A 20,215-nucleotide genomic window follows, 5' to 3' on the forward strand; every position below is an offset into this window, starting at 1 on the left:
AGTGAGTAGGATCAATTGCTTGGAGAGTGCCTATGTCTTTGTTGATAACATCCATGATGATTCACTCCATGGCCTTGCAGATAAGGCTAGTCAGACTAATAAGTCTATAGTTCCTAGAGTCAGTGGAAGCACCACCTTTGTGCAAGGGAATAATGGAGGTTGTTTTCCATTCAGCTGATACGAAGCTGGTGCTTAGACTATGAATGAAAGAGTACCCAATGGTGCTACTCATGTTGGAGTCCACGTAGGATGCAGCCTGGGATGTTATCAGGTCCCATAGATGCTATGTTTTTTACCTTAGAGAGGGCATTTACAACCTTCTGTTTAGACATACAAGTTAGGGGACATGTGGTAGGGATGTCATGGGGTACATTTGACAGGGACACGGGAATGACGTTTTCATAGAACTGTCAGCCAACAGGTTAGCTATGGCCACAGGCTCAGTATATGTGGTATCAATAACTACCAGTTCGGTACAAATCTGGGCCTTTCCTTTTAGATTACAGATGTAACTACAGAATGGCATGTGGGTGTCCGTTGTTGAGGAAGCTAATTTGGACTCGCAGTTTGCTTTGCAGGACTTCACAAGAAGTCTTATTTGCTTATTTAAGCCAAGGAGGGAGTGTTTCCAGTTTAGGGCTTGCTCCCTCTTACTCTTAGACAGCAATTTTTTCCTATTATTCTAAAGGCTGTTAATGGTGGTTGTCTACCAGGCAGGTTTTCTCTTTCTTTAGGAGCTAGTTTTGGTTCTATCGCTTACAGCAAAGCCAATGCAGGTATACAGGTGTTTGTATAAAGCACTGGTGTAGAGCTCGGCATAGGTGGCAGTGCCATCTGAGGGAGAAGGTGCAGTGAAGCTATTTATACCATCCCGTAAGAGGTTATAATCTGCTTTGGAGAAGTTTTTTAGCTGAGTTGGTGCTTGGAGGGGGGGGGGGGGTTCGGGTGTGGTAGTTACTTCAAATGACACCAATCTGTGGTCAGATCTCACCAGGGAGAACCTCACAGTAGTCCACCATTTTGGAAAGCACCACATCCAGGATGTTGGCACCCCTTTTAAGGGTGTCAACCAGCTGGTCCTGGGCATTGGAGTTAATGAGTCAAGGAACCTTTGGGCAAGTGAGTGTGAGCATGAGTAATTTAACCAGTCAATGGATGGGTAGTTAAAGTCGCCCAAAATTATGGTGTTCAGACTCAAGTAGATCTAAATAGGCAGAGTGGGTGTCCTGATTCATGGAGGGGATCCTGTAGCTGGCAATGACTTGAATAGGTGTCCTACCAACAGTTAAATGAAACTGAAGTATCTCCAGGGAATCATACTGTTTAACCAAACTAGAGGTGTATTTATCTTTAATGAATATTGATATATCGCCTCCTTTAGTTTTCACACCTTCAGTTTGAGGTCTGAACATGTGGAAGGAGGTGTAACCTGGTATGGCTGGGGTGCTTTCCACAGCCTTGGACCACATCTTCATGACTGCATAAACATCTGCGTCTTCCAAGGTGAGGACAGTTTCCAGTGAGTGCAGTTTCATGTTGAGACTCCTAGCATTTAGCAGCATAACCTTGCGATTGTTTTTAAATGGAGTTTTTACGTTGGTAATTTTGTCCATGAGACACTGCCTAAAAAAAGGTACTATGGGAGTGGCAAGAGCCTTAGCCAGTAGCCAAAATCCAAGGGTGACAGATGAAGACCATCTCTGGCAAAGCATTGAGGTGTGGCAATCATCATCCCAGACTGACAGATGGTGGATCCCTTTAAAATGACACCAGAAGGTAAAGCAATTATTGAAGACAATCATTTTCTGTTTGTATTGAGGCATCATCCTAAGTGAAGGTAAAATGCTGCTTAAGGCTAGGGACATACCCTGCCTATGACACAGTCCGAGAGCTCGGTCATGTCTCTCCTCATATAGTCCAGAGAAATATGTCTCAAGTTATTCACACCAACATGGATGGATCTATATCACGTTATCGCAAAGTGAAAAAAATCAAACGTCATATGGTCGGCACCATATGTTCGAATTTTTTGATGCGCAAGCGTATTAATGGAGATCTCCATTACAGAGCAGAATGGGAAGATTTCCCATTTCTGCACTGTAGTGCGATCTCGGAGTTGGTATATTTAAGTAGCAGGGGGTGTGGGGAGTGCAGGGGGGCTTTCCCCCTGCTTAAGACATTCGGGAGTTAATTTTTGTTTTTTATTACATTTTCAAACATTTACGAGTTCGAACATATGGTGACGACCATATGATATTCAAACTTATAAATGTTCGATAGCATAATATAGACGCACATGGACTATGACGAAGCATAACAGTACCTGTTGTTGAGAGACTTGAGTTCATGTGTGATATGGTGTATCCTGGCACTTGACAGACAGCTGACCATTACCTATTCCTTACACAGCATGGTGACAGGGACATCAATGTGTCTCACGATGGAATCATCTATGACTAATATGTTTGATTTTGTGTTTTGCCCTAAGGGCTTGACCGGTGAGACACTGGTGTGTAAGATATTGTGTGTAATGTATTCTGCAGAGGAAGTATGTGTAGTGAGCTTGTGTTTGGGAGGTCTCTGGTGTTTAGGTATGTTTCTGGTGATGTCCTCCACATATGTAGGTATGTGTGATGTAGGTTTGGGCGGTGTAGGAAGTGAGGTGTGTATGCTGGCAGCCCACCCATTGTCATATGTACTGAATGGTGCGTGAAACAGCCGGGATTCAAGGTTCTTAATATAGTTCCATCTCTCACACGTCATGTTTTTGTGGACTAGGAGTAAAGGGTGGTCGGTGAACATGTGTCGACCAAGATGGCTGGAGAAACCGTGGGAAACTGTCTGGCCATGGTGATAGAAGATGGCACATTAAAAAGCTGTGAAAAGTTTATTAAATGTATTCTATTCTATTTCTATATGAAATGGTAAGTTACTAAACCATTTTCATGGTAGCAGCTGCAGGTAGATTCTGTAAAGAGATGCTCTAAATTCACATTTGAAGCTTTTAATGGTTTCTAGATTTTTACTATCTGCAGGCAGGTGGTGCCAGGTAGCAGGTCCCAGTCTAGAGAAGGCTCTTTCACCTATAGCACGTTTAGATGGAGGGCCATCTGAGGTGAGGATTGCAGAACACCTGGCATTCCTTAAGTTCATAGGTTCATAGGTAGGTACTAGGCTATCAGCCCAAGGGCCTACGTAAGACTAGCAAACAAGGTTCCCTGGCTTACGCCACCCAAGAAAGTTATTTTCCTGTGCCACTGTCGAGCAGAGACACAGAAGTGATCCCCAGGGTGTATTTCCTATTTCCCATCCACTCATCAAGATTTTTCTTAAAGAGTGCTAATGAAGAACTTTGCTTGACATAGATGGGTAGCCTGTTCCAGAGTATGGGAAGTCTTTGGTACAGACATCTATCCCTCCAGCATGTCCTGTTTATTGTGTTGACAAGGTTTAGGTCCCTAGAGCATGCAGCTCAAAGGGATTGGGATTTCTTTAGGCGTAGCATGTCCAACAGCTCTGGGTTTGACATAGCTTTATATGTTAGGCAAAGATCACCTCGGAGAAGGCGATATGCTATGGAGTAAAGCTGGAGTTTTTTGAGGTGGTCAGTGTAGGGCATTTGTTTGAGGCCAGTAATCCTCTTTGTGAAGTACTTCTGTGGCCATTCCAGCTGCTGCAGATGTCTTGTGAGGTACATTCCAAAAGGGCATTGTACTCTACAATGGGTCTAATTAGTATCGAGTAGAGGGGAACAATGACCTCTTTTTTCCTGGATGAAAACTCTTTTATGAGGAGGTGTGCCACATTGAAGGACTTTCTGACTACTGTGGCAATGTAACTATCAAAAGAGAGACTACTGTCTACCTGGGTCCCAAGGTCTCTTATCACACATTCGGTGTTAAGTAGATTGCTGCCTATGTATTAGTTCATGGGTACAGAGTCTTTACCAAAGGGGATGACACTGCACTTTGTGAGGCCATACAGATTAGAGAATGGACCCGAGACTTGTTTGCTCCTCAACTCAATTTATAGATCAAGTAGCATCATCAGGTGCTAAATGAGCCAGCTACAGCTCTGCACCCATGCACTGATGCAGGGTTGCAGAGAGAAAATTCCATTTTGTACTCACAAATTCTTTTTACCACCCCGTAAACCACCTGTCATTTAAAAAAATGGGCACATCTTTCCAAATGCTGCCTACAGCAATTTATACATGTACATATCACTTTCAATGTTTCCCCCTAAAACTACTAAAGGTATCGTTTTTAGATTAACAATACTCTGTAAACAAGTTACATATTTGTTGTTAGAGTTATTACTTTACATAGTTGTAACCTTAATATAGCTTGAAAAAAATAAGTTTCTAAGTGATGCAAGAAAAAAGGTACTCTGTAGAATTCAAAGAGTATGCCTGGCTACACCCTTGTACTGATGCATCTCTGTCCACCACAATATGAATTCCATCTTTATTAGAATTTATATTGGTCACAGTCCTAAAAAAGATGTGACAGTGCAAAACTGAGCAGTTATCACATAGTGATCTAAAAAGGTAAAAGTATTGCTTGGTTATCTAGAACCACTGCTCTGAACCAATCAGGGAATTATCTCAACAGGAATTGGGGACAATTCCAGAAATAATCAGGCACAATCATGGACACTTTTTTCAAATATTAGCAATATTAACTTTAGAATAAGATTATGTGAATTAATATACATCTTCTGAAGTAAAAGAAGTGTAGAACTATTAACTATTATCATTATTTATTAAGTGTAATTCACCACCTTTTTTCCCCAAAGGTCACCAGTTTTAGGAGGGACTAAGAGGGACAGATCTAAAATTTAAGTCAAAAACAGGGACAATTGAAAGGTATGGCTGAAAGTCCTCACCTTCAAAAGAGGTGTGATATTTTTTCTAAGTTATGTTTTTATGATCTATAATCAATAAAGTATCATTAAAGACTCAGAATAATGCTATAAAGCCCCCCTGGCATTTGTTCTCATGCCTAAGAATTCAGGAAAGATTTAGGCTGGATTTTACAGCCAGAAGTCCAGATGAAACCATGCAAAAAAAAAAAAAAATCATCAGGAAGAGTTATATAGGTTTAGAAGTTATCGGTGTACCCAGGTATGCATCATGATATGCCATGGCAGGTATCCAGCACCATTTCTGGGCAATGAAACATGTAGAGTATCACTGTGTATCTGATTACTATCACGATGATAGGTACACACTCTGTATGATGTGGTGTACATAAAGAGATCCCTGTGCACATGAGTCAGGGGCAAGTGGTTCCCAAGCAATCAGCTACATACAAAGTAGTACACTACAAGCTACGTGATTGTTGACTTCCCGGCAGAACTGAACATATTGACAATGGTGATGCTTTTGGGGAGGTATATGCAGATTTTTATTGCTCAAATGTCAAAGATAAAAACAGAGAGCTGAGTAGATGGATATGGTAGAAGAAAGACTGAACACTGCTAGGATGATACAGGGGAGAGACAAGAAATAAGAGAAAAGTCACAGACTAGGTGAGAGTGATCTGGTGGAACAGATTGCTGCTAGGATGAGGGAGATGGTGGTAGCTCTAGCTGCCAACAAAATGGAGGAGGAGGTAGGAGCAGGCAGGGGGGTTAATATTATCACGAGAATGAAAAAAGACTTGGCAGAAGACTCCAATTAGAAACAGCCAAGGCAGGGGTAATGGAATGTTTCTCATAGTGTGGTCAGGGCTAGGAAATAGACATTAACCCTTCAATGAGATGGGTAGGACAGGTAAGAAGAGAGTCAGGATAGTCTAGTCAGTATCGAATGCGTGCAGGCTCTTTCACTGCCATATGAATGCACTAGTAAGCAGGGACAGCAGAGGCTGCAGGAGACACTTCCCAGTGATACGTTGCACAAAAGGCCTTACACTGTCAGTTGCCAGGAATGGGAAGGGACAGGGAAGAATATGCATGCTGTTAATGCGTATATGGAAGGTTGGGACTCATAGCAGTGTCAGTCAAGGGCGGATTGATGCTGTTGGCAGTCAGCAGGTGCACCATTTTTAGATATACTACACCAGATAAATCTGCAAACACTCAGATTTATGAATCGCATCCAGCCATCTGACATGTTTACTTTTGGTACATCAATTCCATTAGAAAATTAATGACAGACATTTACAAAAGCAAGAGCATGGGGTTTTCAGTGATCTAAAAAATGTCATGACAATCCTTATGACTGTCACAATAATGACAGACACAGGATAGTGGGTGGTCTTGAATACCAATATCAGGTTTATTTTTGGCAACCCACCTCCTTATTCACCCTCATTCACAGTCGCCTAACTTTGGTTAACTACATAGAACACTCATATGTAAAGTTCCAAATAGTCATCTTCTGTTAAAGTATAATAGTCTTTATTAGGTTCCACAATTAGTCAAATCATAAACAATTCTCATATTAACCAACTCAGAAAATAGCACAGCTCTACATTTTAGAGAAAAATGTTTATAGTTAATCCAGCATATGTTACTTATAGTAACTTTCTTCATGAACACACCATTCTTTACATCATGGACTCGCTTCCGAAAAACATCAAACTTACTTATAAGCAATACAATAAAAACTCAGTTACTTATCACTAGCAATAACTCCCCAAAGACCAAATTTACCTAGTACAATCTCAAACACAGATTTGTATTTTTAAGAACTTTAGTCAAAGAACATTTTTTCACTGCAAAGTACTGCATTAATAGATAGAAGGAAGTTAGTGTGTCAACTAGCAAATCAACTAATCTCTCATTCCTGTAAAATGAATTTGCAACCACAAAAGACCAAATTTCTGAAGACAACTTCTGTTCCCAGTTCTCCAAAAATTCCAGCCGCTGTCAACTTTCTACTTTTGCTAATCAGCCTCCTGTAATTGCCTAAAGGTAGTAACGTCCCTCCTTTTTACGTTAAGGAAAATCAGATATGGAATTAGTGATATCACTGAGAAAATGAGTACCCCACCCAGCGCAGATGGGCTTTCCATTACTGATTAAACCTACTTTTAGTCTCTTTCCTTCACATTTACATCTTCAAAACATGTGCCTCTCACCAAGAAGCAACACTGCTTAGTTGGCAAAACCAATATGTCATCTAGCTAAAAAGCAAGCAAACCTCTTGCTAGAATCACTACTATTAAAGCTCCTAAAATATGAAAGCTTTCCCTTTTCTATGTGGTAGATTAACAAAAACTCAGAAACATAACTTATGTTATATACCCCATTAAATACAGATCTCTGTTAGATAAGACATCTCTCTTCTCTGAGGCATCAACATAAATAACACCAGAGATTTAATCCTTCTACATTCCTGGTTCCAAACATTTGGATTTAGTCTCTTCCTACCTAAGGAATATCCAGCATCCAAAACGTTGTAAGCATCTCTCAAAAAGAGCTAAATGCTACTGCTTTACATATAAGACCTTTAGGCAAACAGCACATTTTCTATCATTTCTCTTCATATCACATCCCATGAACATGCTGTGGATGAAGCAGAAAGACTGTCCATAGGTACAAAAAGTACTTGATCAACGGCTAAATGCCTAGCCAGTGTATGTCGTTTCTGTGAGTGCACTGTATACGTCTGTTGGAGTTTCTCATTTTTCCACTGTTGGGCAACCATGGAGTTGGTATATCTAAACTTAGAGAAGTTGGGGGAGTCTCCCTCTTTCTCCTCAACAGGGACTCATGGGGGCTTAATCTTCTGCAAAACCACTTAGGTGTTTGTGGGTGTGGTTTAGGGGATTTTTCTTCTCTGGATTTGTTATGCTTGTATACGTGCTTTCAATCAACTGAGCACAGATATTTTATTAGGGAAGTATAAGAATGTGTGTGAGTGTCTGGGTCTATATTATATACTCAAAATTTCAAAACTTTCGAACCTCTTATGTTCGACAACATATTAGCGAAGTTTGAAACATCGAAAATAGAATACAAAAATAAAAAAAAACACACCTTAACACTCTGTACTCCCTGCACCCCCCACATCCCCCCTACTTAAATATACCAACTCTGAGATTGCACTTCAGTGCAGAAAAGGGAAAGTTTCCCATTCTACACCATACTTTTTAAAGTTTGATCATATGGTGTTGACCATATGACATTTGAACTTTAAAAAGTTTGAATAATTAATAGGGACCCGAGTGTCCTTGCATGTATGTGCAAGTGTATGTGTGCGTGCATGTGTGTTTGTGCATGTAAACACTGTCTAAAGTTAGTCTCATTGCCTTGCACCCACTGAGGGCCAGAATGGACTCTGTCTCCTGCAACTCTGGTCTTGATTAACAAGGTTTTTGGAGAAAGAAAGAAAGAAAGAAAGAAAGAAAGAAAGAAAGAAAGAAAGAAAGAAAGAAAGAAAGAGTGATGGAATAAATGCACCATTTATCTCTTCTGATCTTTTAATAAGGAAACTGCAAAGTTTAACCAAACTGTAGCACATTTACTTTATTTTATTGTGTCCTGACAAATACCACACTTACTTTGTTTTATTGCATCAGGACATTGCCCCCCCCAGCTATTATCTGTTGTCAGCTGAGCTACTTGTATGCTGTACCTGAACAAACTTGGAAATCAGTCCTCCAAGCTTAGTATATTACCCGGTTAGCAGATCAAAGTCAAATAAAACCAGTGATGCTATTTATGTTAAAGAATGCTTAAACATTTGTATTTTTTTCCTTTCATTGCCTGTAGTCCATCTCTGTTGCTATTGTACTGGCAATTTCACAAGATACAGTGCTAAGGACAGAATCGCTGATGTTGTTATACCTATAAATCTACTTTTTCTTTCTTACTTTTTTACTGCAAAAACCTACAACATCACTTTCCATCTATAATAGTGTAAAAGTGAAAAGCATTTCAGCTCCCACCTGTCAAATGTTACTTTTACTGACCACTTACATGATTATACTATTGCTGAAACTGTACTGTTTAGTTGTAGTAATGTTTAATTTTGCTTCGCAAATTAAAGACATTGTAAGTAAGCAAACTATATATGTACTGGGGAATCATTTTCCTCTGATTTACCAACTGTCACAGCAGGAAGGGGCTAGGGAGCATGCTTACCACAAACTGCTGTCTTCTTTCAGCTTTTCCCACTTAGGTGTCACCACAGCGGATCACCTGGCCGCTCATGATTGGCAGTAGAGTTTTTACAGTGTTGAGTTGCCAGCCCGGCACCCAACCTTCTACAGAAGGTAAACACATGCATGCACTGACGCCTAGGGCCAATTTAGAGTGCCCAATCTACCTACAGCATGTCTTTGGGATGTGGGAGGAAACCGGAGCACCTGGAGGAAACCCACATGACCACAGGGAGAACATGCAGACTCCGCACAGAAGGCACCCCAGCTGAGAATTGAACCGGAGAACATCTTGCCATGAGGCAACAACGCTAACCGCTGCACCATCGTAGCCACCCTTTTACCACAAACTGCTGTATGTGGTTTATATTACATACCATTATGCTGTGGTTTAAACATTACTCTTTACAAGAAAGTAATTTGCTTGTTTTCACTTTAACTAAATCATTTTAGCTCCCTCCCTAATAGTAACTCTAAATGCGCCAGTCACTATTTTCTAAATATTTAACCTATAAGATTTACATTGAAATTAAAGATGCATTACTTCAGACAAAACTACATTTTCTTACTGTGAACACAGCCAAACTCTGAAAGTTGTATACACTACAATTTAGGAATGCAGCAGTGAATTTGGGTTACTGATCACTTCAGTGAGCTACCTGGTATCAAGTTATGTACATTCCCCAAAATGGACAGGCCAATCATGTTCAGGCATCTGTAAAATAACAGTGGCTTTTAATAGATCCTGGTAGACTTGGAGAAACCAATGTGGTAACTGCATCATCTGCACTATGAATAATCCAACAACAATTCCAAACAAGATGCAACACTATTACACTGATTTTATTTCTGCTTTATAGCAGTTAACTCTCCATTTCAAAATATTCGAACATCTTTTAAACTGTTTTGATATGCCAGTGTACTTTCCCCACTTAAAGCACAGTAGATCATGAAACCAGAGTTAAATGTAAAATGCATGTTGATAGGGAACAGCATAAGCTCATATAAACAATGCATAGAGAGTTTTGGGTGCATTAACGAAAATAATTACAGATGACAGACGTAGGATCTAGTGGTATTGAAAGAAATATTTTACACTGAATTTGTTAAAGGGATGCTTTCCATAAGAGGATGAAGGATCAGCCTCTATGCATATTCTTACAGTCAATGTACTAATTCAAATACAAAGTTCTGGTGTATAGAGGTACAACACAAGGCAGACACAGAACATTTCATTTAGCAGATTGGTAGAAATACAGACAGCAAGAGAGTGCATAATGAATTCAGTACACCAGAAAACTGCTACAAGGCTACATCAAAATATATTAGATATAGAAAACATATAGAAAACAAACTTTAAATAAGGCTGACTTTAATTATCTATGTCTGGTCTGAACATCTTCACTGTCTATATGGATTTAATTTATTCATAGAAGATAAACAGTACTTATTGCTTGACTTTTTTATGCCTGTGGATTTTATAGCAGTTCTAGTCTAAAATGGACAGATCAACACAATGTTCATATCCAAGAGATTATTTCCAAGATATATTGACAGATAATTAATTTTGTACATCAATGAGCACTGTCATGGTCAACTGCTAATCAGGTGCCAGGTTTCACCACATGAAATATCCATTCGAGCCCCTGCATCACAACTACTATTGAATATTCCAATAATGTTTTCAAATAGAAATTCTGTTTGGCACTGTGCTTGGTTGTTTGCCTTTCACATGCATGGTCGTAGGTTTGATTCTGTCCTGTGGAGGTATGCACCATTGCTTGACCTTCATTTGCTCATCTGTGATGTGGCTTGGCTATATTCTGCACTGCTGATGAACTATTTGGATACGTATTTATTCATCCGATTTGCACTGTGATCCTTACTTTTTATGTATGGATACCCTTAAAAAGACCCTGTGGTCATTAGCCTAGTAAACATCTATGAATCTATGAACCTATGAGGGATGTAATGGGGGACTGCACTTGCTGTGTCTTCTCAAATCTACCTATATAGTATCAATTTCCTAATAAATAGCTTTGATTAACATGTCTACCACATTGCCCATTGTAGCTGGCACAAAGTAAATCCACTGAAAAAAATCTTATGAAAATCAATAACTAATATCTGTGTAACTGAAAATTTTAAAATCGGCTGCTTGAATTATACAAGACTGGCAGATCAAGTGTACCAGTAGTGCTAAACTTCCTGAAGGTAAAATTAGTTCCCTCAGCTGCATTAGCTGTAAAACTCAAAACTCTAGTCATTAATACCTTTGTCAGTGAGTAAGCTATGGAATTGAGAAGTTGGGCCAAATGCAACTGTCCCTTTGATGTAACAGCTTCCAGCTGGGTATATGCTCGGCTCTTGGAAGTGAGGCATTAACCTTGAGATTACCAAATGTATCAAAAGATTCTCTAAAAAATGTTTGTATCATTTGGTATTACTTTCTCAAAAATGAATATACCTCCAATGGAATGAACCAACAGACCATTGCCCTGGGAAATAGGATATGCTACTTTATCCACTTATTCTTTTCATCACAAGCATTTTTTTTACTTTTACACTTTATGACATTAGAACACACTCATTGCATGTACTGAAAACATTGTTATAAGCACTTTTGTATGCTGCAGAGTTAATTTTCACAATATCCTTTGGCAAATTCTTAGCTGCCACCACGTTTTAGTACTAAAAACCTTGCACCTTATATAATCCAATAGTAAGGTCAGCATGAAACAATGAATCTGCCAGTACATCATTCAGAAATTTGAAAAGTTACAATCCCTTAAGAATGACACCACACTTAATACAAGCAGAAAAACACAATGTTCAACTGAAAGGACAAAGACTTGAATAACGTCTTTTTAAGTTCTTCCAGTTGTTTAGTTAAAGTTTTACTTAGGTTTTGCAGCAATCTAAAGTAGGAGCTTCATACTGTCAACATCCCATACTTCAGTTCCATATGTGACTAATGTGTACAGTTTTAGGTTCTAAAACTTAGATTAAGGGCTAAGGTCAACCCATCCAATTTTAGTGTTTATTCAGTTTTAATTGAATGAGTCACATTATTAATTTAACTTTCATATAATCCTTTTGCAGCTTCCAAGATACTTTCTGTGAGAACATTGGAAGGAAATATAGAAATGAATGTGCTAACGGCTTTGACAGGAAACTATGTTATGACACTGTACAGGTATTAAAAGAACAACCATTTTTTTTACATGGAATAAAGATTTAATTATAGCAAATGAAGTTTTAGATTAACAAGATTCAGTACCTGTTTAGGCTTGTGCACAAGTGGAAGTAATTAGAATGGAAGTAGCAAACTGAACCTATATCTATATTTCTCTTAATCTCTCTGAATCCTGGTTCAAAGGAACTTGAGAAGACTGGAATGGGTATGGCAGGAAATTACCAACTTGGAGGGTTCCTTGAAACAGGAGGTGTCTGATTCTGTTTTTTTTTTTCACTAAATTTACTGAAAAAAGACAAAGATTAGATAAAATGGAATTGGAAACCATTAGCAGAAAAAAACAGAATAAACTGTCAAGGGATATGAACAACTTTGCTAATGGAATTGTCTACCAGCAACAACGTAAAACAGGTCAGGGAATCAGTTGCTTCATGCATGCCAGGTCAGGATTCATCAGGTTCATCTGTAGAGATTTCTTCTAAAAAGAGTGTTCTCTTTTGAGACACTCCCTGATGAGAAATTAGATGCACAGGGGAGCCAATCGGAGCAGCAGAAGGGGTTGCCAGCAAACAACCGGGACAAGTACAAGCGCAAAGGAAGACGCTAATAACAAACCATGCTGTTATATAGAGTTCAGCATCTGAGGACTATGAAAGAAATAATAAGATTGATGCTTTGAACATTATTAACTTATCTAACTTATGTCTTTCTACTACTGCTAAAGGAGTATTGTTAAAAGGAGCAACATTTGTTCTTACTAAATGTCTGACATTAGTAGATGTATTAATAGAAGCTAGTAGATTTTGTCATAAGTTACATTTGAAAGTGTTTTTTCTAGGAAAGAAGTTAAGAAAGTTTGTTGTGATGATTCTTTTGGTTCAGATGACTCCCTGTTAAATATGTCTGTATATGACTACAGTGATTTAGACATGCAAAGTAATATGTTACAAGATGTTGATGGAAATACTGACACTGCATTTGTCACAGGCTATGGACAGTTACATATACCCAGGTTACCCTGTTTAGAAAATTCTTTTATCCCCCAAAACTGTCTGCTACTGTTACCATGTTTGAAAAACTATTAGTGAATAATATTGAAAGGGAATTTAAGAGGTTTAAATGTAAAAAGTTCAACCTAACAAAAGATGAATGGTGTGAACTTAAACGTTTATGTGGAAATGTGGGTAAATACATTTTTAAAGAGGCAGATAAAGGGGGTAATTGGGTCATTATGGACAGACTGGGATATAATGAAATGATTTTTGATTTGTTACATGATGGTGAATGTTATGTAAAACTATCCTATAATCCTTTGCCTTGTTTTAAAAATGAGTTGTTGGAACTGATGGAGAAGGGGGAAAGATGAGGGTTTTTGTCTGCACAAAATGTTAAAAGATTCTTTATTGCAAAACCTCATGACCCTATATTTTATGCCATTCCTAAAGTTCATAAAGATCAGGGGAAGCCACCTGGCAGACCAATTGTGTCAGGTATTGGTTCTTACTTGGAGAATGTGGGGGTTCTGGTGGACTCCTTATTAAAGGAATATGTGAACCAAGTGCCAGCACATATTAAAAATACTCAGGAATTGTGCTCAATTGTTAAAGATGTAGAATGGCAATGAGATTATTTTTTGGTATCTGTGGATATTTCTTTTTTGTATGCAAATATTTCTTCCAGAAAGGGTCTTGTGGCGATTGCTGGTATTTTGGGCGACAGTCCACGTAGTCCATTTATTTTGGATTTACTTGAATTTTGTTTCTCACATACCTATTTTACTTTTGAAAAGGAGTATTATTTGCAAATTAAAGAGACAGCCATGGGGGCACCATTTGCTCCCTCTTATGCTATTTTGTATATGAGGGGACTTGAAAAATGTTTCATTTATGCCCATAAGTATTATGTGAAAAATGTTATTATTTAAAAACATTTTAAGTAAGGGTGCCATGGCTGATTTTCTTAAGGTTGCAGATATGTTGAATTTGAACACACAATGTTTGAAATTTAGTTATTATATGGATCAAAGTACTACTAATTTTTTGGATGTCCAATTTTTTGTAAAGGAGTTGGGTAAAATTCAATTTAGACCATACAGGAAAAATACAGCAGTTAATTTTCTTCATGCATCTAGTATGCATCCCCACATCTTATTAACTCATTACTTTATGGGGAATTTAGGGGGATTTGATTTAATACCTCTGACATGGCATCCAAGGACAGATTCATAGCTGAAGTGGAACAGAGACTTTTGGTCAGGGGCTATTAGAAGAACACCTTAGAGAAGGTTAAGAATAAATTGAAGCATGGGGTCAGCTATGATAATCAGGGTAATACCAATGTAGTGAATTATTTTAGAGTTCAATATGAACCAGAGATTGATGATACTAGTAACAGATTATTTTAATTTACTAGATTCAGTCCCTTTTCTAGTATTTTGAGAAAAGTAGTAGATTCAGTCCCTTTTCTAGTATTTTGAGATAGGGGGTGTTGAATTTGTGGCCTATGATAATTTCAGATGAGAATTTAAGGAAATTATTTCCTGAACATCTTACTTTTTCTCATAGCTGATTTTGTAATTTGAAGGAATTACTGAACCACCCTAAATTGGAATGAACTATGTCTATTAAACCAGCGAGCTTTTTCCCTTGTGGGAAATGTAGTGTATGTGGGAAGATTAGAAATATATCTAATACAATGACAAATGGTCAGACATTTTAATCACAGGGTAGATTTAATTGTCAATCATGTGGTGTTATTTATATTTTGAGATGTGGGTGTGATGTAGTGCAATGGTATATTGGGCAGACCAAAAGGAAAGTTTTTTTATTTTTTAATCAAATTTATTTTATTAAATATTTTCATAAAATATGCAGAATACACAAGACATATACATGGGGTACAGTTGATGTTATAGAATGCATACCATAAGCAAGTAATAACATTCAAATTAGGTAGATCTACAATTTTGTATTACTACGAGGATATGCTTACATTGGGATTAGTCCAAGAACTTTTATCATATAGCACTTCTCTTGTACATTACTTTGCAAATTGCAAGCAGTACTAGAGGTATAACATCAACCTATAGCGTGATAGCAATTTACTATACCATATATACAAATATGTCACCTTAATTATTGTGGTTATTAATCTCAACTAAGTGATGTTTTTACTATCCTTATATAACTGGCATTTAACTTACTGTTTATGATAGGATATCAATTAATGCCTTACAGTACCTCTGATAGTAGGCTAGACCAAAAGGAAAGTTAAAATTAGAATTCTGGAACATTTAGCAGACATTAGCAAAGGTAATATTAATATTCCTGTGGCAGATCACTTTATGAAGGAGCACTCAGGGAATGGGGAGCTTTTACTTTTTAGTATTTTGGGCCAACCAATGTTTGACAGTGGAGTGGATTTTACTAAAAAAATGAACCAGTTGGAAGCCACATTTATTTTTAATTATGGTACTCTCTTTCCTAGGGGTTTAAATCAGGAAGTCTCGCTTAACTTTTAGACCTTTGTATGGCACTATATGAGTAATTTCTTTTGAGTTGAATGGGATGTATATAATGGAATTAGTATATAAAATGAAATGTAAAGAGCACTGGTCACTTTAAATGATGGGATGTTTGAATGTTAATTGGTTTTACTGAATAATTGTTGTGATTATTTATTGAGGAAAGTTTCTGTACTGGTTATCCCTTGAAGGCGAAAGACTGAGGTACCAGTTATTTAAACTGTGTGTGGAGTGCATTTGTTGTGGTCTTTGTGTTTTTTTTGTTTATATATATATATATATATATATATATATATGTATATATATACACACACACACACACACACACACACACACACACACACACACACATACATACACTCACATACACACACACACACACACTCTGAGTTTTCTTATTGTGGTTTAAAATCTTGTCCACCCTGTGGTGCCATTTTTAAGCAATGTCAGTCTTCAAAAGCTTCCCATTCAGTGAAACAAAATCTGAATAACAGAGGTACTTGGTGTAAGGAGCCTCAGTGAAAAAACTTCACTCCATGCAGGCACTGCTTATCATGGAAGGCATCAGTATATGTACTGGCATAGAGACTTGGTTCAACACCATTGAGAGGACCCCATCATTGCAGGGTTTCAATAACAACCACACATATAGGCCCACCAAACTAGATAAAGCCACTAAAGTTGTCAGTGTTGCTATATTTTTACAACAAATATCACCTCCGGGCTCATTAGAGAGGATAATGACCTGGAACTCCTCTACTTCCAACTTACTATTAACAAAACCCCTTAACACACCATAGATAACTGCAGATCCCCTCTGTGTCCACTTTGGCTCATGCCTGCAACTTGATTAGTATGGAGTCCCTATACAATAGGCCAAATGCCATTCTCTTTGGAGACTTCAACTACCCCTCCATAAACCGAGAGATGTATACCTCTCCAAACAATGTTTCCCACAGATTTCTGGATTTCATAAATACAAACTCTCTGAATCAGTTAATCTGAACCCAATCTAGGAGAAGAAGTCCTGTACTTGGCTCTCAGCAATATGGCACAGCTCTGTCCCCATTAGGTTTAACTTTCTCCTCATGGAGAGGATCATTATGGGAGTAATTAAAAGGACATAGGTAACCAGGTTTAACTTTCTCCTCATGGAGAGGATCATTATAGGAGTAATTAAAAGGACATAGGTAACCAGGTTTAACTTTCTCCTCATGGAGAGGATCATTATAGGAGTAATTAAAAGGACATAGGTTACCTACAAACTCTAGACCCAAGCCATTTTTTTTTCAAGGGCAGATCTTGACTGCTTAAATCTGGTTGCCATCTTTAAGAAGGTTACTGAAGTAATGGACAAGGTAAAAGCAGTACGTACCACATAGCTACACCCTATTTAAATGTTTAACATCATATCACACTCTGATATTGTTGATAAACTCTTTCAGCTAAATGCTAATCCCCATGTAACTCATTGGATAGCAAAATGGCTCATAAATAAGACCAAGGAAATTAGGGTAAATGACTATACTTTGCACTAGTGGAATACTCCAGGTTTCAATCCTTGGGTCACAATTTTTTGGCATTAACTTTTATGTGGTCAAAGCTAATGTAAAGGGTTTGAGACTGACCATGTTTACAGATGATTGTAAACTTGGTGCCACCATAAACTCTTCTAACAATACCAAGATCCTCCAAGAGGGCATTTCCCAAACAAATAGTTGATATCATAACCATGGTCTAAAACTGAATGCCAAAAATGCATAATTGTCTCATTTGGCAAGCGTGACATCGCCTGTCGCTATGCCATTAACAATACACCCCTGAAAATTAACTTGGTAGTTAGGGGCCTAGGAACCTATGTGGATCACAAATTGCCCTTGTATTCAATACTTTAAGTAAGTACTTTTTCATTGTACAGCTTATTAGTAAGGGTACAGAACCTAGATCCAGAGATGTAATTATTCCACTGTCCCCTTGCTTTACTGCTTATAACACTTTTTGTAACAAAGCTGAGGATGATCAGTACCACATGTATTCAATGCCATCTGTATGAGGATGATCAGTACCACATGTATTAATGCCATCTGTATGAGGATGATCAGTACCACATGCATTCAATGCCATCTGTATGAGGATGATCAGTGCCACATGTATTAATGCCATCTGTATGAGGATGATCAGTACCACATGTATTCAATGCCATCTGTATGAGGATGATCAGTACCACATGTATTCAATGCCATCTGTATGAGGATGATCAGTACCACATGCATTCAATGCCACCTGTATGAGGATGATCAGTACCACATGCATTCAATGCCATCTGTATGAGGATGATCAGTACCACATGTATTAATGCCATCTGTATGAGGATGATCAGTACCACATGCATTCAATGCCATCTGTATGAGGATGATCAGTACCACATGCATTCAATGCCATCTGTATGAGGATGATCAGTACCACATGTATTAATGCCATCTGTATGAGGATGATCAGTACCACATGTATTAATGCCATCTGTATGAGGATGATCAGTACCACATGCATTCAATGCCATCTGTATGAGGATGATCAGTACCACATGTATTCAATGCCATCTGTATGAGGATGATCAGTACCACATGCATTCAATGCCATCTGTATGAGGATGATCAGTGCCACATGTATTAATGCCATCTGTATGAGGATGATAACTACCACATGTATTCAATGCCATCTGTATGAGGATGATCAGTACCACATGCATTCAATGCCATCTGTATGAGGATGATCAGTACCACATGCATTCAATGCCATCTGTATGAGGATGATCAGTACCACATGCATTCAATGCCATCTGTATGAGGATGATCAGTACCACATGTATTAATGCCATCTGTATGAGGATGATCAGTACCACATGCATTCAATGCCATCTGTATGAGGATGATCAGTACCACATGTATTAATGCCATCTGTATGAGGATGATCAGTACCACATGTATTAATGCCATCTGTATGAGGATGATCAGTACCACATGCATTCAATGCCATCTGTATGAGGATGATCAGTACCACATGTATTCAATGCCATCTGTATGAGGATGATCAGTACCACATGTATTCAATGCCACCTGTATGAGGATGATCAGTACCACATGTATTCAATGCCACCTGTATGAGGATGATCAGTACCACATGCATTCAATGCCATCTGTATGAGGATGATCAGTACCACATGTATTCAATGCCACCTGTATGAGGATGATCAGTACCACATGCATTCAATACCATCTGTATGAGGATGATCAGTGCCACATGTATTCAATGCCATCTGTATGAGGATGATCAGTACCACATGTATTCAATGCCATCTATATGAGGATGATCAGTACCACATGCATTCAATGCCATCTGTATGAGGATGATCACTACCACATGCATTCAATGCCATCTGTATGAGGATGATCAGTACCACATGTATTAATGCCATCTGTATGAGGATGATCACTACCACATGTATTCAATGCCATCTGTATGAGGATGATCAGTACCACATGCATTCAATGCCATCTGTATGAGGATGATCAGTACCACATGCATTCAATGCCATCCGTATGAGGATGATCAGTACCACATGTATTCAATGCCATCTGTATGAGGATGATCAGTACCACATGTATTCAATGCCATCTGTATGAGGATGATCAGTACCACATGTATTCAATGCCATCTGTATAATTCCAAGGGAGCAGAACAAGGAAAACAGGTCACACACATGGCATGAACATGTCTGTTAGTATAACCAACCTACCTGAACTTTGGGTCCTCCTCCTGATACTCTGGAGACGTAACTCATAATGTACTTAGCTGCCACAGTTTTTCCAGCACCACTTTCTCCACTGTAAGAGAAGATCAAAAAATTGTAAGCACTGAGTTTCTGAGAGGATCAAGTGGAAAATTCAGCCCATCCCCTATCCTCAAAAAACATTCTAATAGAACAAGGAACAAGTCAAAATAACTACAGACACTGACTTTAAAACATACATGCAGACTTACAGATGATTTGAGGCAACTTTTACCAGCTTTTTAGGTACATAATTCTAGTCCTAGTGTTCTTTATTTTAATATATTTTGCCATCACAAAAATATAAAAATTACAACAAACACACATTATGCAACTGATTTTATGTATGATTATTCTCCTGAAGCTGTAGAAGTCAGATTACAACTTAGAGAATTACTTAAAAAGTAAAACTTAGCAAGAGGCTGATTTGCTATGTAAAACAAATCTTTAAACGCAGCCATACTTGACAGTAAAAAGTGAATTCAAGCATGCCATACATTAGGGTTAAAAATTAAGTAGAGAATCCCATATACTATCTGGTAAATCATGGTGCC

The 20,215-nt window shown here is 38.2% G+C and overlaps 1 protein-coding gene across 2 annotated transcripts in view; it reads right to left on the reverse strand.

The window, feature by feature from the left end:
* The window catches only part of MYO1E (myosin IE), a 1,655,775-nt gene that overhangs the window by 932,955 nt on the left and 702,605 nt on the right, over positions 1–20,215 (reverse strand). For both annotated transcript variants that reach the window (XM_044078573.1, XM_044078572.1), the window contains exon 5: positions 19,629–19,716. In XM_044078573.1, the coding sequence (XP_043934508.1) occupies positions 19,629–19,716 (88 nt within the window). The remainder of the gene's footprint in view (positions 1–19,628; positions 19,717–20,215) is intronic.

This window comes from Protopterus annectens, chromosome 7.part1 (assembly GCF_019279795.1).
Source record: "Protopterus annectens isolate FY-2018-M chromosome 7.part1, PAN1.0, whole genome shotgun sequence".
Lineage (NCBI taxonomy): Eukaryota > Metazoa > Chordata > Ceratodontiformes > Protopteridae > Protopterus > Protopterus annectens.